General features: G+C 41.4%; 1 protein-coding gene across 24 annotated transcripts in view; it reads left to right on the top strand.

Moving 5' to 3' along the window:
• The window catches only part of XRRA1 (X-ray radiation resistance associated 1), an 85,844-nt gene that overhangs the window by 35,323 nt on the left and 27,776 nt on the right, over positions 1-22,745 (top strand). For 19 of the 24 annotated variants that reach the window (XM_082343135.1, XM_082343155.1, XM_082343156.1 and 16 more), the window contains 3 exons: positions 8,418-8,546; positions 9,304-9,521; positions 20,526-20,566. In XM_082343135.1, the coding sequence (XP_082199261.1) occupies positions 8,485-8,546; positions 9,304-9,521; positions 20,526-20,566 (321 nt within the window). In that variant the 5' untranslated portion in view covers positions 8,418-8,484. The other 5 variants (XM_082343148.1, XM_082343146.1, XM_082343147.1 and 2 more) reach the window with 4 other exon arrangements.

Genomic DNA, 22,745 nt, shown 5'->3' with positions numbered 1-22,745 from the left:
GCAGGTGCTCAGCAGGGGTGGTAGGCAGATGTGCTTTGTTGAGGGGGAGTGTGTAGCCTCCTTCCCTGCTGCCAAGGCCATTTTGCAAGCACCAGGGTATCCAGCTGACATTCATGGAAGGGTCATCTCGTCCACCTGATCACTGAGAGTCTCCTCTGCAGTGGAAGTCTTTGGGAACATTCACATGGGATAGAAATAGTCCTTACACATCCTGTTCATCCTGAGAGGTCTGTTCATATGACTTCCCCTCAGACCTCCCTGTCAGCAGTTTTACATTATTTTTTCCAAACTTTGACTCTTCAGCTAAACCACTGCCCATGAATCAGCATAGACCTGTACTTCTGGCTATCTCGCCAACCAAGGAAAATGAGCAATCAGATATGTTGTTCTAGGTTTTACATATTGGGAGGATTTCCCCTCCCTGTCTTTCAGAGCCACCTTTGTATGGACTTATAATCCTGCAACAGTCTGGTTTTGGTTAGTATCAGCATATCATGCAAAATCATTTGTAAACCTAGCTGCAGATTTTTCTCCTACACCCAATGGTCATAGGACGTTTATTATGGGTTGATGGAGAAGTAACAGTACAGCAGGAGTAGGTATCACAGGAATCTAAGCAATATTAGTTCATGCAACTTTTCCAGATTTGCTTGAGCCTGATCTCCAATGTTGCTTTCATTTGATGAGGGAGTTCTGCACATTCAGTTCATGTTGAACAGCTCAGGAGGCATGGTCACCTTGGTGTCCCATGGTCAGGTGTTCAGTCTCTACCAACATGCAGTAGTAAGCCAGAAACTGTTTTTCATAAGGAAAATAGTTGTCTGCAGAATAGAGCATAACTTTGCTCAAAAATGTTTCTGTAATTGGTGCCTTTAAAAGGTTCTATTCATCGAATGAGCAACCATTAATTTATCATCCAAACCAAGACATAGTTGAGAGGGAAAAGTACCACTATTAATTATTTTGGGATAACAGGTGAAAACTCAAACTGTCCTTGAAAACCAGGATGTATGGTAACCCTATCTGTGCAGCCTTAGACATTTAGAGCACAACTGGACCTACGGAGTAGTAACACCCAATGCCCTTGGCCAAAGACATAATGCCCAAAGAGCAGCTTGCATGGCAGTTGGACTTGTTGCAGAGCCTTGCCTTTCTCTGGATCCCACACAAAACTGGCAGCCTCAGTAAATGGATCAGAATAGCACAAATGTTTTATGCGTAGCTGCCCAAATCAAAAAAGGCCAACAAAGCTTTGTGCCTTTTTCTTAGTAGCAGGTGGTGAAAGGTGTCTTTCACATTGGAGGTATATTCCAACATGCTCCAGATACCTGGACATCAAGAAAATTAATCAGGGTGTCAGTTCCTTGAATTTTTACAAGGTTTACCTGCATCCTGTGGTACACTCCATACTGAGGCATCTGAGGTATTTGAATTTCCTGCCCATCAGCTCCAATCAACATGGTGTTCTGTGGAATACCAAAATAATCAAGATCCCTGTGCAATAGATTATAATAGGGCTAAAGAGTTGATGTAGCCCCCAGAGAAGAGGACAAAGATATACTGCTGTCCCTGTCAGGCGAAAGCATACGGCTTCTGGTAGTTCTTGTTCATTGATAAAGAGAAAGAAACATCTGGCACGTCCTTAGCTGTATCACAAGTGCTAGGGGATGTGCTACAGTAAGAAGAGTCTACATATGGAACAGCAGCTGAAATTGGAATCACCACTTGATTGAGTTGATAGTAATCTACAGTAATTACTCAAGACCCGTCTTCTGCACAAGCCAAATAAGTTAAACAGGGATGTCATAGGACTCATTATCCTTCTACCTTTCCAGTCTTTAGTGTTTGCAGTAATCTCTGCAATTACCTCAGGGTTGCGGAATTATTTTTGGTTTACTGTTTTGGAAGCAAAATTCCTAGGGCTTCAATTTGGCCCCTCCTATTATAATAGCCCTCGCTTTGTTGGTCAGTAAGAAAAGTGTGGTTATTCTGTCAGTTGCTCAGTATGTCTATTTATACATTCAGGAACTGGGGATATAACCACACAGTAGGTTTGTGACTTCACTGGGTCCATTCACAGGCTAAATTTCCATTCTCCCATCAGATCTTCACAATCCCCCACTTTGCATGGTGGGCCACCCATGCCTTTCATATCCCCAGACATTAACACCAGTTTGCAGATATTTTCTAGTAACTAGTAATCCTTGAAAGCAGTGTTCATTAGAACTTTCTGTAATGTTGGAAATGTTCTATATCTGCATTGTCCAGTATGGTAGCCACTAGTCATATTGAGCACTTGAAATGTGGTTAGTGTGACTGAGGAGCTGAATATTTCATTTTATTAAGTTTAATTAGTTTTAATTTAAATGTAAATAGTCAGGAACTGAATGAGAGACCATGACTCTCCCTTTCGGGCAACTCAAATCACTTTTTTTTTCTCACCAGATCTAGAGTTTTTGGTTATATAGATCACCAATAATTCCAAATCATCTTAATTCATTTACAGAAATTGAAGTTGTTTGAAGCTAGTCTTCAATCCCTGCAAGGAACACACTGTTTCTAGTTCACACTTCCTCCTAGGATTTAGTCCTCCACTGCCCTAACTTAAAACAGGGGCAGTTGATTAGGGCTCCCTTTCTGTAGCGCACCCTGGACTCCAATTTTTGGCCTCCTGGGCTAACAAGGTTGTCAGAATCTCTGCTCAGCTTCTTAGCCTCTCACCCACTTCCGTAGTTAGAGGGGAGCCGTAGGGGAAAAGTGGCCCCAAATGGTACATGAATCCCTTTGGGTTTCCTCCTTCTTCTAAATCTTGGTCCCCCAACTTTTCACAGCTTGTTAGTTCCCAGATGTCTTAAAGAAGATTATTTTTAATGTATATATTTTGTCTGGATTTTATAGTTTTTACTTAGGGGAGAGTTGCCTCACGTTATTTAGTCTGCAGGACCCAAAGCCTTTCCATTTATTTTGGCCAGGTGCCTAGGTGCCTGGTATGGAACCATTTTAAACTAAACTTAACTAGTTGGATATTTTATGAACCACTCTGACAATCCAAATTTGGGCTAGAGTTTTCAAGAGGACCAGCCTGCCCTCGCCCCTCCCCTTCTCTGTTCACTCCAAGGTAGTTTTCCCCTGGTTGTGGGATGAGGGGAATGGGTTTAGTTCTGGTTCACTCTGTCCTGAGGGTACCTCTCTTTAGGATCCCAGATTCACGTGGGGGGGGGGGGTCTCCAATTACATGCCTGCCTTCTCTTTGTATAAGATAGCAAATATCCTTAAGGCAAAAGTGGCTTCTTGTGCTCAGTTTCTGTCTCTGGAGTTTTAGATTGTGGCACACTACTTCCTTACTGTCTTTGCATCTCTTACATGGTTTTATTTATTTATTTTAAAAATTTTTATTGGAGTATAGTTGATTTACAATGTTGTGTTAGTTTCAGGTGTACAGCAAAGTGAATCAGTTATATGTGTACACATATCCACTCTTTTTTAGATTCTTTTCCCATATAGGTCATTACAGAGTATTGAGTAGAGTTCCCTGTGCTATACAGTAGTAGGGCCTTATTAGTTATCTATTTTACATATAGTAGTGTGTATATGTCAAGCCCAATCTCCCAATTTATCCCTCCCCCCTCCTTTCCCCCTTGGAAACCATAAGTTTGTTTTCTCCATCTGTGACTCTGTTTCTGTTTTGTAAATAAGTTTATTTGTACTCTTTTTTTAGATTCCACATATAAGTGATATCATATGATATTTGTCTTTCTCTGACGTACTTCACTCAGTATGGTAACCTCTAGGTCCATCCATGTTGCTGCAAATGGCATTATTTCGTTCTTTTATATGGCTGAGTAATATTCCATTGTATATATGTACCACATCTTCTTTATCCATTCATCTGTCGATGGATATTTAGGTTGCTTCCATGTCCTGGCTGTTATAAATAGTGCTGCAATGAACATTGGGGTGCATGTATCTTTCCAAAGTATGGTTTTTCTCTGGATATATGCCCAGGAGCAGGATTACTGGATCATATGGTAGCTCTAAATGATGGGTCTTTTTTCTTTTTATACTTTATTCATCATTCTAGTTGTTTTCAAGTGGAAAGTCTTATTACATAAAGTAAGGCAAGTCTCCACCACTCTGCACTTCCTAGTTCTTTACATATAAGAAAAGGAGAATAAATGTACTCCTGCTTACTCCTGCTTACATCAGGAGAATAAATGTACTCCTGCTTACAACGGAAATAATTATGCTTTGAAAGCGATGAGACTCCAGACAACTGCTATGGTCATTTCCTCCCTGCACATCTGTCCACACTCAGTATGCTCTATGGATTCCCCTTTTCTGCCAATCTCTTAAATCTTGGTGGTCCCCCATTGTCCACTCTCAACCCACTGTTTTTCTTAATCTTTACAGTCTTTCTTAGTGGTCTCATCCCTTCCCAAGTCTTAGTTATTTCTCTACTTCACTTCTGTCTTCTGAGCTGTACGCCCATGTATCCTGCTTATCATACCAAACTCATCAGACACATGCCCATGCCAACATCTCCTCCTCCCGCGTCCCTGTCCTCAGTGGTGGGCACTGCTCTTCATCTGCTGTGCAGTTGTGCAGGCTAGAAACACGGTCAGCAGCCTGAATTCTTTCCTTCCTCACCTTGCACATCCATTCAGTCTCCAGATTCTGTGCATTGTACTTCCTAAATTTTTCTTAAACTTGCCCTTTTCTGTTATCCTCCTGTTTGGTTTCAGTCTCCAGTTTCTCACCTCCCAGTCCATCCTCCTCACCATCAGCCAGAGTGATGTTTCTAAAATGCACATCTGATTCTATCACCGCCCTGCTTAAAGTCCTTCCGCAGCTTCCCAACGTTCTAAACTCCATTAACATTGATTACAAGGCTTTTCAGGACTTGACTCTGCCTATTTCTCCATCCTCTGTTCTCCTTCCTTTTTTCCATTTCACAACATACCTCATCAATTCTGAACTATTTATATCTCCATTTCCGGGTAGATCACAGTCTGTCTGGGTGAGTTAGGGGAATCATATTTGACCTACTCCATCTTTAGACTGCTCTCTTACTTGTTTTGACTGACAGCTGATACTTTGCCTCTCCCATTAGGCCTATTCCCTTTCCCCCTTGGACCTCAAGAGTCGGCTCTTAGGCTTGACCAGCACAGAGCAGAGGGGCATTGTGACCTCCTTTTTTCTCATCACTATATGCCTAATAATGCCACTTGAAAGAGCACTAGCTTTTAGCAGCCACATCATAAGTCCTTTCTTACACAAACAAGCTGTTAAGCCATGTCTCCCTCATCCTGTGTTTGCGTGGTGGGTTTTCTGTATCTTATCACAGAAGCTGAACTGAATTTGAACAAACATCAGTGTTTGCTAAATTTTGTCTTGTTTGCTATAGTCCTTGGTCTAGTCTGTTGAACAATAATTTTAGCCTAATACAAAGTCTTACAATGTAAAGTAAAAGAAATCCTCTTCCATCATATAGATAGAGGGAGGAACTGACTGGGCCCAGAGATGCTTGGCACCAACTAGAAATCACACAGCAGGCAAAGCAGCAGCACCACCAGAACCAGAGCCCAGGGCTCCTGATCCCCACTCCCATGCTTTTTCTAATATGGGGCACGAGTTCCCATTCCTGAATGGGAATCCAACCACTGGGGCATACTTCTACCTGCTAAAAAATTCCTTTAAAGCCATCAGATTTTAAATCGTATCAATTCCTTTTGCCAAGAGAAGGTATAATAAAAATAGCACTACTCTGAACAGCTGGAAACCTCGGTTTCTCCGTTACTGACAGACTCCTGCCACTGCAAAAAGCTCTTCTCCCAAAACTGCCACGGGAAGGGCTCACTGGGGGAGTCTGATGCTTTCCTGTGAAGCTTTGCATCTTGTCTTCCTCAACTACCTATTGATGGCCCCCCTATTTTAAGACATCTATTTTAGAGACAGAATGAAACTTCTCTATGTTACAATTAGAGTTGAACTTTAAGAAGGTTTGTTAGGGGGCTTAAGAGGAATTTTTTGAAGGCTTATTTCTTAGCTGTTTCATATTCCATTGGAGCAAAATAAAGATTGGCCAGTTATTTATAAATCAACAGAGCTTCTGGGCACCGTCCTGTAATTGCTTTCAGGTAGATTAAAACGTCAGTGTATGAAAGTTGGCCCTTTCAGGAAGAGGCAAAGAGTCATCCATGACCCTGAAAAGTACCATGAACTAAAGGCTTCTTTCCTTCTCTGTTGAGTTTCTCTGGTCTTTGGACTTCAAGCCTCTTCCCCCACACCTTGCCAGGGCTCTTTTGGAAACCATATCTGACCTGTGCCTTTTTTTTAGTCAGAACTATCATGGTTATAATCTACAGAAATCCATCAATATTAGAGTAACAGAAAAGGAGGAGTTTACTATAAGAACAACGGGGCATCTAACAGCCATGCCTTAGGGACATACTGAATGTAGGTCCTGAGCATTGTGGAACAGCCCAGAAGTTCTGTCTCTCAGCTTTCACATATGCTCGTCCCTGTGACTCGCTCCATTTGTCTTTACGGGTGAGCACCTGTCTCTCTCTGGGCCCCGTGATGGGCCACACATGACCGGCCAGAGCTCCTAAAAATATTACAGCTCCAGCCACAAAGAAATGATTTTTCTCCTGTTCCTCTCCCTCTCTCGCAGTTCTTAAGAACATGGCAAATTCCTTCTCCATTCTTTTTTTTTTTTTTTTTTTTTTTGGCCACACCATGCAGCTTAAGGGATTTTAGTTTCCCAGCCAGAGATCAAACCCGGGCCCTCAGCAGTGAGAGCATGGAGTCTTAACCCTTAACCGCTGGGCTGCCAGGGAATTCCCTCCCTCTCCATTCTTCATGGTTTCGCTTAAACACTGCCTTCCCTGGGTCCTCCCCACCGGGGTGGGTGACTCCCATCACGCGTCATGCCTGCCTCTGCCGGAGCATTTGTCTCACTGTGTGCTGTGCATCTGTCTCCTCCACGAGACTCTAATAAGCACCTTGAGAGGGAGATGTGTTCTTTTTCTCTTTGTATTCCCAGTCCCTGGCTCCACAAATACGTGTTGAAGAAATTCATGAGTGTGAATGAATGAATGAATGAATGAACGACTACACGGCTGGATATATGCTGTCTCTAAATTCATCTTTGAAATATTCCTGCCTTTAGGTGTACTCTTACAATCCTTTTGGACTTTTGAACTCATTGCCTACCTTTGTCAAGTTCTCTCCAGCCCAGCCAACAGCTACCCTTCCACTTCCCCACCCTTTAATCCACAGAGAGCTTGAAGATGTGATGTGAGAGGCGGGTGCTGCAGTGGAGAGGGCCTGGGGTTTGGAGTCTAGTTTGAGCTCTACCACTTTCTGGCCGTGAGATTTTGGGCAAGTGACGCTGAGTCTGAATTTCTTCATCTGAACAGGAGATGGATAACACCAGTCCTTCTCAAGTGCTATTCTAAGATGACATGTATAAAACAGCTAACAATTCCAGGAATGCAGTAGGCTCGGAAGAAAGGCTGCTTTCCTGTCCTCTTATTGTAGGCACGTCTGTGATTTACATATGTGTATGTATGTTTTGTGACTGGATATCCCTATGTGTTTGTTTTCGTGTATACAGAGGATGGAGTTGGAGGGAGGAATGAAAACACGATGTGAGTCATCTGCCTTTCGTGTGCTTAAAAGTAAATACCTAGGCCTCATCCACCTGGGGACACAAATGAGGTCACATCATTGATGGTAGTACCACCATCAATGATGCCACCACTTCCTGCCCCACCTGTGTGATTCAGGACTTCAGCCTGTTAAATCCCACTCTCAAGTGTTTCTGGGAATCCTCAGAGAGTTTGAATTTAAGAAAAGACTTCCCAATTCCATACTGATGTGTGCACTTTACAAAGTCACTTTAGAGGAGAGCCTCACTGCGGCTAGGGATGGTGCCCTTCATCCATCCTACCTTACCCCACTTAATCTCTGCCAAGGGCATTGTCTCCTGGTACTTCCGTGGTTACCACTTCTTGGGGGTGACACAGCATACTTGGGAGTCCGCCCTGACCCAAAATTGTGTAGTGTTGTTCCTACAGAATGCTTCCCCTAACTCTGTCACCCTGGTGTTTTCCGTGAACATTACTAGTGCCCCTCCATCCTGCTGCAAACTGGTCTCACTGAGTCCATCAGTGAATATGTGCAACCTTTCTCCATACAAAAGATTGTATGTGTGAGTGGGGTTTGGGGAAGGGGGTCAGTTGAAGAGGGAATTACACCTTTTGGTCCCTCACTGCGGAGACCACTCTTGGGCACTAGAGAAGTTCCCAAGCTGGTTAGGCCTCTTGATTGATTTCCTATCCTCCATTTCTTCCTGGGAATGGTAGCGCTTGTCCCCTGCCCTTGTTCATTACCCAAGGTCTTTGCACCCACAGGGAGGCATATGTAACATCGCTGACCAGCAAGAGGTACATCCTGAGGTTCCCGGCGCTAGAGACCCTGATGCTGGATGACAACAAACTCTCCAACCCCAATTGCTTTGCCAGCCTGGCCGGGCTCAGGAGGTAAAGCTACAAGCCTCTCTCTGCAGGGCCCTCTATAACCCCCAGCCTTGCTCACACCTTGAGTGCTGCTCTGGAAGCCAAAATGCCTGGGTTTAAATCCCAGCTCCATCACTTATCTCTGCTGTGTGGCCATGGGTAAGTCATCTCCCCTCTGAGTTTTAGCTCAAGCCAAAAAAGTGAGGCATCAGTAAAGATATTTCTGATCATGTGACTGGATTAGAAGCAGTAAAGAGAAAGGAGGGTAGGAGGTGATATGGGATCCTGACCCTAAGAGAGGAGCCAAAAAAAAAAAAAGAATCAGAATCAGAAAGGTAAGTTAAACTCTGAGCTCTACCTGTAGTTGGCCCTCTGTATCTGGGTTTTGCGTCCACAGATTCAACCAACGTAGAACCCACAGATATGGAGGGCTGACTATATTTGGTTAAAGTAATGAAATGCTGGCATTTAAATGGTTAAGTTTTAGATCCCTGGAAAATTTACTTTGGATTCAAATACCATTTACTGAACACTACTTTGTGGCACCGTTTACATATTGTCTCATTTAATCTTCACAAGACCCTTGAAAGGTTAATAAATACTATCCCCATTTTAGAGATAGGGACATTGAGGCCCAGAGAGGGTAAGTCACTGGCTCAAGGTCACGCAAGAGAAGTGACTGTCGAAGCCTGATTCCATGTTCTTTCCCTAAAGTTGCTTGGTAAATGTCCCTGAGGTATCATTACTGCTGTGATTCTATGTTCACTTTCCTTAATTGAAGACTGAAGAAGTTAAGCCTGGACCAAAACAAGATTTTCCGGATCCCGTACCTACAGCAGGTTCAGCTCCGAGATGGGTCTGGAGACTGGGTTGGAGGCAGGGGAAGTCCCAGGAAAGAGCCCCAATCCATGCTGCAGCCCAAGTCGTGGATATTTGAGGCCTCGGATGACCAACCGGATTATACTGTACTGCCCATGAAAAAGGATGTTGACCGGACAGGTTAGTGATACCACTTGTTGCAGATGCTAGCCCCATGGTGTGAATAAGCTTCCAAGAGTTTATTCTGAGAGTCTGTGGCTCCCTGGGGAGCTGCTGCTTTTCAACTGCTGGGCCAGGGGAGATCATGGTCCTACATGAACTATTTCTATGACTTCCTAACTGGTTCTGTCAGTGAAGATGCTTTTACAACCCAGTTACAAGTGGATTTTTTCCTTTTTATCTCAAATAACGAGAAACTGAGAAGTAAGGCTTTCCAGAGATGGTTAATTCTGGGGTGCATTGATATCCTCAAGGGGCTCAGGCTCTTTCCATCCTCTCCTCTCCATCCTTGGCCTGCTTGCTTGTCCTTCTTGCTTGTTCTTTTAGGCTGGTTCCCATTGAGGTCTCAAGGTTGCTACCACAGTCCCAAGAATCACATCCAGATGGCAACATTTGGAGGCAGAAAATGAAAGAAACGTTGCCTTTATTATAAACCAAAATCCCTTTAATGCATGAGTGTATTTGTGGATTACATATTCTGCTCCACTGATCTAATTCTCTATTACTGTGCCAATACCACACTGTTTTTCCTTAACATTTATTTTAAATTGAGGAATAATTTACATAGAGTAAAATACAGAAATCTTGTGCAGAGCTTGAGTTTTTACATATATATACTCTTTTAACTATCACCCATATTACAATATAGAACGTTTTCAGCATCCCATGTGGTACCTTCCCAATCAGTATCTCCTCTAAGAATAACCACTGTTCTGACTTCTGTCACCACAGATGAGTTTTGCCTGATTTGAAATTCATGTATCACTCAACGTTAAATCTGTGGGATTCATTCATGTTGTTGCCTATGTCAGTGGTTCACTCTTTTTTTTTTCTCTTTTTTATTCCATTTATGCCACAATTTATTTACACTTTTTACTGTTGATAGACATTTTGGTTATTTCTATTTGGGAGCTATTATGGATAAAGCTGCTGTGAACATTTTTTTACACATCTTTTGGTGGACATAAGCACTTGCTTCTGTTGGGTATATACCCAGGAGTGGAATTGCTGAGCCGCAGAGTGTAAAAGTTTGTTTAGCATTAGTGGATACTGCCAAATACTTTTCCAATGGGGTTGTAGCAATTTTCAATCCCATATTAATGTAAGAGATTTCCAGTTATTCCATATCTTCACAAATACTTGGTACCATCAGTCTTTTTCATTTTACTGGTTTTGGTAGATAGGTAGTGATATCTCATTGTGCTTTCGATTTGCATTTCTCAAGTGACTAATGATGTTGAGTACCTTTTTATATGTTTATTGGTCACTTTGATATCCTCTTTTGGAAGTGCTTACTCGCCTCTTGCCTGTATTTAAATTGGGTTGTGTATCCTTTTTGTTGTTGTTGTTGATTTGAGTCCTTTATATATCCTGGATACAAGTTCCTGGTAGATCCGTATATCACAAAAATCTTTTCTCAGTCTGTGGCTTGCTTTTTCATATTACTGGTGAATTTTGGTGAACAGAAGTTCTTAATTTTAATGAAATTCAATTCATCAATCTTTATATATAGTTAGTGCTTTCTATTTCCTGATCAAGACTTTTTTGCGTGTCTCAAGCCATGAAGATATTTTTCTATATTTCCTTCTAGAAGCTTGATTATTTTAGTTTTTACATTTGGTCTATGATCTATCTAGAATTAATTTTTGTATATAGTGTGAGGTAGAGTCAAAGTTAACTCTTTTACATGGATATCTGATTGACCTAGCACCATTTGTTGAAAAGACTATATCATTTTCCCCACTGAGTTGTTGGGGAGGCATTGTGGTAAGGCAGGTGACAGTGTATGTATCTAAACGACTGTAGCTTTGTAACAAGTTTCGACAACTGATGGTGAAATTCTACAGCTGTGATGTTATTCTTCAAAATTGCTACAGGTATTGTAAGATCTTTGCATACAAACAGTATGCAAATTATATGCAAATTTTAGAATCAGCTTATCAACTTCCAAACAAAATCCTGCTGGGATTTTGATTGGAATTGCATTGAACCTACAGACCAATTTGGAGAGAATTGCCTCATTAAAATAATATATCCTACCATTTTTTAGATCTTTTAAAATTCTTCTCAACAATGCTTTGTAGGCTTCAATGGCAAGGTTATGCATATCTTTCATTAGATTTATTCCTAGGTATTTGGTCTTCTTTATGCTATCATCAATGGTATTTCTTTTTTATATTTCATTTCCAATATTGAACATGTATCCAGTAACCTTTCTAAATTCACTTATCACTTTTAGTCATTTGCAGGTTCTTTCGGATTATCTATGTTCATGATCATGACGTTTACAGATAATGACCATTTCATTTATTCTCTACCAATCTTATGCCTCTTATGCCTTTTTATTTCTTTATTTCACTGGCTAAGACTTTAGTACGATGTTGAGAGAAGTGGTGATAGTGAACATCCTTGTGTTGTTCCCAACCTCAGGGGGAAACTGTTCAGTATTTCAAAATTATGAGTTAGCTGTAGATATTTTTGTAAACACCTTTTATCAGATTAAAGAAATTTCTTTGTTTTCCTAGTTTGCTGACAGTTTTTATTATGCATAGGTATTGAATTTTGTCAAATGCTTTTTCTGCATCTATTGAGACAATCATGTGATTTTTCTTTAATCTACTAATATGGTTCATTACATTGATTTTTTTTAAGTTCAGTTGGTATCTGTCACCATACCTAGTTACAAAAAAATTTTTTTCATGTAATGAGAACTTTCAAGATCCACTCTCCTAGCTACTTTGAAATGCACAATACAGTATTGTTAACTCTAGACATCGTTCTATATTCATTACATTCCCATATATAACTGGGAATTTGTACCTTTTCACCCCCTTCACCCATTTCGCCCACCCCCAACCCCCTGCCTCAGGCAGCCACCAGTCTGTTCTTTATATCCATGAGCTCAATTTTTTTGTTTTGGTTTGGGTTGGTTTTTGTGTTTTTCTTTAGATTCCACATTTAAGGGAGATAATATGGTATTTATCTTTTTCTGTCTAGCTTATTTCACTTTATATAATGCCTTCAGGGCCTAACCATGTTGTTGCAAATGGCAAGGTATCATTCTTTTTTACGGCTGAATAATTTACTTATGTGTGTGTGTGTACATATATATAAAATCACATTTTCCTTATCCATTCATCCATCGATGGACATTTAGGTTGTTTCCATGTCTTGGCTATTGTAAATGATGCTGCAGTGAACATAAAGGTACATTTTATTTTCTTTGGGTAGGTACCAGGAAGTGGAACTTCTGGATCATATTGTAGTTCTGTTTTCAGTTTTTTTGATGAACCTCCATACTGTTTTCCATAATAGCTGCACCAATTTACATTCCCACCAACAGTGCACAACAGTTCCCTTTTCTCCACATCCTCGCCAACACTTGTTATTTCTTTTCTTTTTGATAACAGCCATTCTAACAGGTGTGAGGTAATATCTCATTGTGGTTTTGATTTGCTTCTCCTTGATGATTAGTGATGTTGAGCATATTTTCATGTACCTGTCGGCCATTTGCATATCTTCTTTGGAAAGATGTCTATTCATATCCTCTTGATTGATTGTTTTTTTGCTACTGAGTTTTCTGAGTTTTTTAAAAACATATTTTTGGATAGTAACCCCTTGGCCAGATATAGAATTTAAAAATATGTTCTCCCATTCAGTAGGTTGTCTTTTCATTTTGTTGATGGTTCCCTTTGCTGTGCAAAAGCTTTTTAGTTTGATATAATCCCACCTGTTTATTTTATATCAATTTTTGAATGTTGAACCAGCCTTGCATTCCCAAGATAAACGCCACTTGGTCATGATTTAACTTGCTGATTGATATTTTGTCAAGGATTTTAAAATCTATGTTCAGGAGATATGTGGGTATATTATTTTCTTTTGTTATAATGTTCTTGTCAGGATTTACAATCAAAGTTATGTTTGCCTCATAAAATGCGTTTGGAGAAATATTCACTGTTTTTCTGTTGCTTGGGAAAGTTTGTATAAGATTGAGATTATATCTTCCTTAAATTTTGGAAGAATTCACCATGAAGCCATCTGAGCCTGGGCTTTCCTTTGTGGGAAGAGGTTGGAATTATTAAAATTCAGAAGCTTGGAAGAGAAGCCCTTTAGAGCTTGGCTGCTGGTGTCTCTGAGCTCAGAGGGGCCTCATGGAGCTGAGACCCCAAATCTCTGCAAGGAGGAGACTGACTGGCTGGTGCTGGTATCCCTGAAGCTGGTTTATAAAGGTTGGAAAACTGCAAACTGGATTCAGCTGCTGCTGGGGAGAGACTTGCTGAAGCTGGGATGAAGTGACATTACTCCAGCGACATTCATATCACAAGCAGTCGGGAAACCCATGGGAAGCAGACTGGTGGAAGCAAGCCTCTTCTTCCTCTTCCAGCTTTGCAGTCTCCTTCTAGCCCCAACCCCTATTGTCAGAGTCTAACAGGAAAGCAGCTGGCAAAGCAGAAAAGTGGTTTTCAGAACCCCAGCTCCAACATCCCAAAGCAGAATAGAGAAGGGTGGGTTTGGAAGTAAAAAATAATAGCTTAATAATTGGCACAATTATGTTATTCAGATTTTCCCCAAGATTATTTTTGTGTCTACTTGGTTTGCTAACTTTGGAAACAGGTATATTAAAGTCTCTTACCACTATTTTGGGTTTGTCAGTATCTCCTATGTTTCTGGCACTTTTTATTATTAATTGGTTCAGTTCCATTATGAGGATCATGACTATTACCTAGTACATTGTATCTTTTAATCACTGTAAAATACTCCACCTTATCTTAATACTTTTGGCCTCAGCCTGGGCCTCCATTTTGTTTGATATGAACACTTATTTTGGAATATCTCAAAAACAATATAACCCTCCTATTTTCCCCAATATGGGTCTTTTACTTTTAATAGAAGAATTTAACTCACTCACATTGTGATTATTGATGTTTTGATTTATTTCTATCATCAGTAGTGTATATTTTCTTTTTTTAAATGTTTAAGATATATTCTTTTTTTCCCTTTTTTAAATTAAAATACAGTTGATTTACAATATTGTATTAGTTTCAGGTGTACATCAGAGTGATTCAGTTATACATATGTATGTATATATCTATATTCTTTTTTCCCGATTATTTTCCATTTTAGTTTATTACAAGATAGTGAAAATAGTTTCCTGTGTTATACAGTAAATCCTTGTTGTTTATCTACTTTATATATAGTGGTATGCATCTGTTAATCCCATACTCCCAATTATGCCTCTCCCTTCTTCCCCTTTGGTAACCATGAGTTTGTTTTCTATATCTTTGTGTCTGTTTCTGCTTTGTAAATAAGTTCATTTGTACTGTTTTTTAGGTTCCACATATAAGTGATATCATATATTTGTCTTTCTCTGTCTGACTTCCTTCACTTAGTATAATCTGTAGGTCCGTGCGTGTTGCTGCAAATGGCATTATTTCATTCTTCTATATGGCTGAGTAGTATTCTATTTGTGTGTATCACATCTTCTTTATCCATTCATCTATTTATGGACACTTAGGTTGCTTCCATGCCATGGCTATTGTAAATGGTGCTGCTGTGAACATTGAGGGTGCATGTTTCACTTTGAATTAGAGTTTTCATCTTTTCTGGATATATGCCCAAGAGTGGGATTGCTGGATCATATGGAAACTCCATTTTTAGTTTTTTAAGGAACCTCCATACTGTTTTCCACAGTGGCTGCACCAATTTACATTCCCACCAACAGTGTACAAGGGTTCCCTTTTCTCCACACCTGCTCCAGCATTTATTATTTGTAGACTTTCAGATGATGGCCGTTCTGATTGGTGTGAGGTGATACCTCATTGTAGTTTCGATTTGCATTTCTCTAATAATTAGCAATGTTGAACATCTTTTCATGTGCCTGTTGGCCACCTGTACGTCCTCTGCTTTTTCATTTTTCTTGTATATCTCAGACTCTATGAATTCAGGAGAAACAGTTATCTACCGTGGTCTTCAAGGGCTGTTTTCATGTGGGAGCATCCCTGTGTAGCCTGCTTGTGTCCAGTATTTTTGGTACGAGGGCTGTGTTTAGTATGGATGCCTGCCACGTCTTTCCTAAAGGTCTGCTGGCCTTTGTCCCCTTGATAGAGGGGGTGCGTTTGGTGTTGTGAGAGCCTGCACTGGATATTAGGCGGGGCCTCCTCTGTGCTCTTTGGTTGTCTCAGCCCTGTTGGGGGCAGGGTCTGCTCCCCAGCTGTTCGAGTAGAAGCCCCCAGATCCGGTTCTAAGCTGTGGTGTGAGGTAAGCAGGACTGGAGTGCTCCTACTGGGAAAAGAGCCACTGAGTGTTCTTCCCTAGGAGCTGTCTGCCAGAACGTGTGATTCTATGATGCCACCTGCCACCCGGTGTGAGTGCCCACAGAGATCACTGTTGCTGGCATTGTCCTGGGTGGTCGCCTCTGCTTAGGAGCTCCGGTATTCAGCTCAGAGGTCCCTTAGGCACGCATGTGCTCTCACAAAGCCACTGGCGCATAAACCTGCAGGAACTGTGTCCCCTAAGCCCACAGATAGTCAGCTCAGATCGCCCTCAGGCCTGTGTGTGCAGTCCTGGCCCCCAAATCCGCCAGTGAGAACCCACCACAGCTGCATCCTGGGCACCAGCAGTGGGATTGCTGGTAATCAGCTCAGACATCCCTCAGGCGTGCATCTGCCCGTGGGCCCACCAAGTGCACAGAACCTGCGGCGACCAGAGCCACACCTGCTGTGAGCACGCTGACAATAAGGCTGCTGTGGTGGACCCATGCCCCTCCTTTCCCGTGTTGACAGTGGGGCTCCTCTGCTGGACTCACGCTGTGTCCTGCATGTGCCCCCAGTTGCGGGCTGGGCCACGCTCCAGGTGCTTCGGGCTGTCTCCGCACAGCCAAACCTAGCCCTTTCCCGGGGTCTGTTCTCTGAAGCCCAAGTTTCAGCACCCAATACGCACACACCAGCAGGCGCGTGTCTCGGTCTGGGAAATGCAGCAGCGTGGCCAGGACCATCTGTGCTGGTCAGTCTCTACACTGTGGGGCTGCAGGCCAGCTCCCACAGTCTCCTCTCGGGCCTCTGAATCTCCTTGTCTGTCCTGGCGGACCTCCCAACTGGTGGTGAAGGAGGTTCCCAGGGTAAGGGAAGCTTTCCTCTTTCACAGCTCCCTCCCAAGCGTGCAGGTCCCATCCCAATTCCTCTTCTTCTCCCTTTTCCCCTCCTCCTACCTGGTTATATGGGGATCTTTCTTGCAGCTTTGGTTGTATGAGATCTTCTGCCAGCTTTTAGTCGGTATTCTGTGAGAACTGTTGTGGGAGGAGGTGAGCTCCACGTCCCTCTGCTGCACCATCTTGATTTCCTTCTCCATATGTTTTCTATTTACCATGTTCTTTTCCTTCTTTTGTGCCTCCTGTGAGCACTGAATGAGTTTTCTTTTAATTCTACTTTTTCTCTAGTTGTTTAAAGTTATACATCTCATTTCCATTTCAATAGTTACCCTAGACCTCTTAATCCACATATTTAAACTCACCTTTGTCTATCAATACCTAGAATCAACCAAATTCAAGTGTTATTCTTTAATAAGAAAAAAATCTTAATATGTGTTTACCTACTCCGCCCTACCCCATCACTTCCCATAAAGTAATAAACACTAATAATGATTTGAGTGGTTTTAATTTTTTTAAATTATGCATCAACAATTACACTGAGAGATTGAACTTTCAGTTTTACTTACTTCTGTACTCACCACGGCTGCTCAGATCGCAGATCTTCCTCCTTCTTACATTCCCTGTTGTGTGTCTGTGTATAACTTAGGAGCAGAGAGTTGATTTAATAATAAAACTCAGGTTATTAGCACTTTAACCATTAGTCTTTATAAAGCTCCTCTTGCCCTATTTTATTTTTTCTCCTTCATTCTTAATCCCTACCCCCATTTCCCATTTTCATGTAAGTATCTGTTTTTTTTTTGCTGGGTATATTTTCCTGGATATATGGATGTATCTTGTAAAGTATATATTATTTTGTGTGTAATGTGTTTTTAGTTTATATAGTGGTAATATGCTGTTGAGCTCATTCTGTTACTTAAGTTTTTTCACTCAGCACTGTTTTTAAGATTGTTCTTATTGCTGTATGCCCATCCAGTTCTTTCTTTTTATCTAATGCGTACTATTCCACACTATGCTCTAACCACACTTTAATTCATCTATTCCCTTGCTAATGGACACCTAGGTCGCCTACCTTGTGTATGTTTCTTGCATATACCTCTGTGCCAGAGTTTTTCTGGAATATTTACCTAGTAGTGGTTTTGTTGGATCACAGAATATATGCATATGTAGTTTAAAGAAGTGCCACCTGATTGTTCTTCAAAATGGTGGCTCTAGTGTACACTCACACCAGTAGTACATCAGGGTTCCTGTTTCCTTACAACCTTGCCTGCACTTGATATTCCCCAACTTTTTAATTGTTCTAAGTTTTGTTATTTTGTAGGTATAAAGTGATATTTCATTGTTTTAATTTCAATTTTTCTAAATATTTGTGATGTTAAGTATTTCTTCATTTACTTAGCCATTTGGTTTTCAACTTTTATGAATTGCTATTTCATCTCCCTTGATAATTTTAATATTTTCAATTTCTTCTTTTATTCTGTCATCACCTGTCTGTTTACTTCATCTGTAATGGTAGAGATGACATTTTGAAGAGAAGTTCTTAATTTTGATTTAACTAAATGTATTAGTTTGCTAAGACTGCCGTAACAGAATACCATAGGCTGTTTGTTTTAAACAACAGATATTTATTTTCTCATGGTTCTGGAGGCTGGAAGTCCAAGATCAAGGTGTTGTCAGATTTGGTTTCTTTTGAGGGCTTTCTTCTTGGCTTATAGAAGGCTACCTTCTAGCTGTATCCTCATTTGGTCATCCCTCTGTCTGAATTGTCTATGTCCTAATCTCCTCTTCTTACAAGGAGACCTTTCATATTGAATTAGGGCTATCCTAATGACCTTATTAACCTTAATTACCTCCTTAAAGGCACTGTTTCCAAATACAGTCACATTCTGTGGTACTAGGGGTTAGGACTTCCAACATATGAATTGGGGTGGGGGGAACGACACAGTTCAGTCCATCACACCAAATCTATACAATTTTATCTTATGGTTTATGCCTTTGGGTTCTTGTTTGAGAAGTATCTCCCTTTCTCATAGTCACAAAGATAGTTTCCTATTCTGTATTGCTTTTCATTTTGCTGTTTGAATGATTCTTTCAAAGAGGGTTTACATAGAGTAGATTTTTCTCAGCCCATAAAATATCCAAAATTACCTTTATTTTGTTATCATACTTGAATGCTAGTTTGCTGAATAGAGAACTCTAGCCTTAAAATAATTTTTACTGAAAACTTTGAAGATACTACTCCATTGCCTTCTAAATCCATTGCTGCCAATGAGAAGTCTGACACCAATCTGATTCCCATCCCTTTGTAGCAAGCCTATTTTTGCTCCCTGGAATCTCTTAAGATTTCCCTTTTTTCCTTTGGAAATTTGACTAAGATGCATCTGGGTGTGCAATTCTTTTTTGTTTATCCTGTTAGATACTTTGTATTCTTTCCAAGATGGTTTCCATCATCTTGGAAAAATTTTCTTTCTTATCCCCTTTCCATTCTCCATTTTATGAATTGGCTCTTCAAATGGATCTTTTCTTCTGTACAACATATTTATTAAATCTTTTATTTGATTATCATACTTTAAAATTACAAAATTATTAATAGTTTCTCTTCCATAATGACTGATTTTGTTCTAGAATGAAATAGCCTTTTGAATTCCTTAGAGGACACCAATTATTCTATTTAAAGTTTTTATTCTTTTGGTTAAATTTTGTTTTTTTCAGATGCTAGTTCTTCTTTTATATTTCATAACTTTCTTTCATATTGTTAATTTTCCTCAGACATTAGGAAGTGCTTGATTGTGCATCTTTCTCTTGAACAGTCTCCAGTCTGAAATTTAGAATGCATGTTCTGGTTTCTGGAGTTGCTTCCTGTAATTTTGGGGAGGGCCAGGACATGAGTTTGGATAGAGTGCACCTCAGTTCATCTTTCTAGATATGGGGGCTCTCTATCTGCCCAGAAGATCACTGCTTAGCACCTACACTTGTGACCACGGCCCATCTTGCAGCTAACTCCTACTTTGTTCCTTGCACAAACCTTTCCCAAATTCCTTTCAGACCCTTGTCATAGGAGTTGTTTATGCCATGTGATGTTCCACCCATACTATTGCTTATTTCATTTTAATGTAACCTTCTCAGCATAATATCATTAACATGTGGAAGGGATCCCATTAGTCAGGGCAAAGGTGAGTGGTCCCTGCACAGGATCCAGTCCCAGCAGATGCTTTGCTTTATTAGGTTGAACTGAGCTCTTTATTGGCTCATCTTAGTCTGATGATCCCAAGAATGAAATCACTCTGCAGCCTCCTCCTTAGTTACTTATCTCTCCTGAATTCACTGTCTTAACACACTCTATTTGTACTAATATAACAAACAGTATTTTCAAATCCTCTGATAGACTATCTTTTATATACATTTTTCTCTTCTAAGACAGTTGGTTTGCCTTCTGACCAATACTGACTGCCCAATAGTTCTGAGGCTTGAAAGAGCGTGCATGTTGCAAAGTCAGGAAGAAGGTCAGTGTGGCTGAAATATAGTGAGTGAGGGGCAGGGTAGCATGAGATAAGATTAGAGAAGTAGGCAGGGGCCAGATCAGGCAGGACCTCAAAAGCCTGGCCAAGGAGTTTGAATTTTTTTCTAAGCACAAAGGGCTTATTACCTGACACATGTCACAGCTGTTCCTCTTCCTAGTTAGCACTGAACCTCAGGACCAATGAGTACTCCCTCTAGGAGGTACCCTGCTGCATACAATGGGTGGTAGACCCAGACCCTGGCCTCTCCGGGGGTCAGTTAGTGCTCTCACCAACCTTCATTCTGTTTCTCTTTTATTTCAGAGGTTGTGTTCTCATCTCATCCTGGATTTTCAACCTCAGAGGTAGGAACTGCCTACTTTATATTTGCATCCTTGAGTCAGAACATTAATTTTAATAAACAAAAATAGGTTAATGGAGCCATGAGAGGCATTTACATATATAACACTGAGGAGGCCCATTCACTGAACCGACCATGTTCCAGGCACTATGCTGGCCTATGGAGATGCAACAGCGGACTCAACAGACAGGTCCCAGACCTCACACTGCCCACAGACTAGCTTCCACTGTTCTCAGATGCTGTTCAGTAGTAATGGTTGCTGCCTCAAGTGATCAAGCTGGCACTGAAGTGAGGCTGCCACCAGGATGAAGCCCAATAGCTCCCTAACAAGAGCCCCCGCCCCAAAGCTAGAGTGAAAAAGAAAAACAAAAAAAAACCCCCAAAGTTAGAGTGATCCTGGCCAAACACACCACCATCCGGGGTCTAATCCTTGGTGTCACAGGCCTAGACACTTGATTTTTGTCAGCACAGAAAATTGTCTTTTCTCTCAGAGTAGATGCTCACTAAGCAAGCTCACGAAGACTGACACGGTAACTGAAAATTTATTTATTTATTCATTTATTCATTCATTCATTTATAGTAAGAAGTACCACTATACAGTTAGCCAACCTGCATCCTTGGGACGCAACTCAGTATACCTCCTCCCCACACATACAACTGGGTGAGAAATTATATCAATTGCTATATTATTGCCACTTAACAAACCAACACAATTGTTGACTTCAAACAATAGCAATTTATTATTTCTCACAATTATTTGGGTTGGTTAGGTGGTTCTATTGATGTTTAGCCAGGGCACATGCCTGCAGCTGGCTGGTTAGCTGGGAGCTGGACTCATGGACAGCTGGCACGGCTTGGCATCCTTTGTTGTCTTTTCATCCTGGACTTCTTTACAGCCTGGTGGCATCAGGGTTCCAAGAGAGCAAGGCTCTGAAATTCAAACAATGGCATTTTCTGTTGATCAAAGCGAGTCATAAGGCCAGTATACTCCGGCAGTACAATTCTGATGCTAGTCACCTGGAATTAGCATGCGTCCCACAAGTTAAGGGCACAGTCCCCAATAAGACTGCCCTCACTTTAGACACTAGCTGCAAGTTTGGGGGCCCCCAGGCTACTTGACCTACTGGCAATAAATTCTAAAGTTCCAGTGATCCCCTCTGGTTCAATAATTTGCTAGAATGACTCATAGAACTCAGGAGAGCACTATACTTACAATCACAGTTTGGCTATAAAGGATACAAATCAGGACGAGCCAAATAAAAAGGCACATAATGAGGGCTGGGAGGGTTCGGAACGCAAAGCCTCTTTGCCCTCTTACTGTGGAATGAGAGTGTGTCACCCTCCCAGCACATCTGATGTGTTCACCAACCAGGAAGCTCACTTGAGCCTCAGTGTCCAGAGCTTTCACTGGAGTTTCATTACATAGCCACGATTGATCGAACCATTGGCCACATGATTGAACTCAGTTTCTAGCCCCTCTCCCTTCCCCAGAGGTCAGGCTGGCTCAACTCCAATCCTCTGATCACGTGGTTGTCTTTATAGTATGACCAGCCGCCATCCTAAGTCATCTCATTAGCGTGAACTCAGGTATGATCCAAGGGTCATGCATAACAAAGACATTCCTATCACTCAGGAGATTCCAGGGGTTTTAGAAGGTCAGTGCCAAGAATCCAGGACAAAGACCAGACAAATTCTTTATTATACAGCAGCCAGTCTAGTTTCAAGGGATTAGAGATACAGACTCCACGTCTGAATGGGAGGAGCAGCAAGGTCACACAAGCGCATGCATAAGGGATAGAGGGGCTTATGGCCACAGAATTAGGTTGCTTAGTGCTCAGATCCCAACTGTGTGGCATCTGAGAATGTAGAGACTGAGTTGAATGGTTGAAACTTTTAGCGGCCTCTCTATCAATGTCAGATACATCCCCCTCTAAGACAGGGCCCTTTCTGTCCCCAGCAGAGCCAGTCGTGCCCTCGGATCAGGACATTCCTGCCACTGGACAGGGCTAGATAACCCCCAAGCCTGTCTGGCTTTTTCTTCTCTGTGCTCCAGTCTGACTTGCCCCCTTTGGCTCACACAGCCTCGCTCCAGGTAGGGAATTGCACAGTTGAGGAGATACCTTACCAGACTGCCACCACATTCCACTCAGCCTCTTGGAGATTGCATTCAGATTTTCTTGAGA

The sequence above is a fragment of the Balaenoptera borealis genome (assembly GCF_965194805.1).
Source record: "Balaenoptera borealis genome assembly, chromosome: 11".
NCBI classification, from domain to species: domain Eukaryota; kingdom Metazoa; phylum Chordata; class Mammalia; order Artiodactyla; family Balaenopteridae; genus Balaenoptera; species Balaenoptera borealis.
The sequence above is the reverse complement of the archived record's forward strand: the minus strand, read 5'-3'. Positions and strand labels throughout refer to the sequence as shown.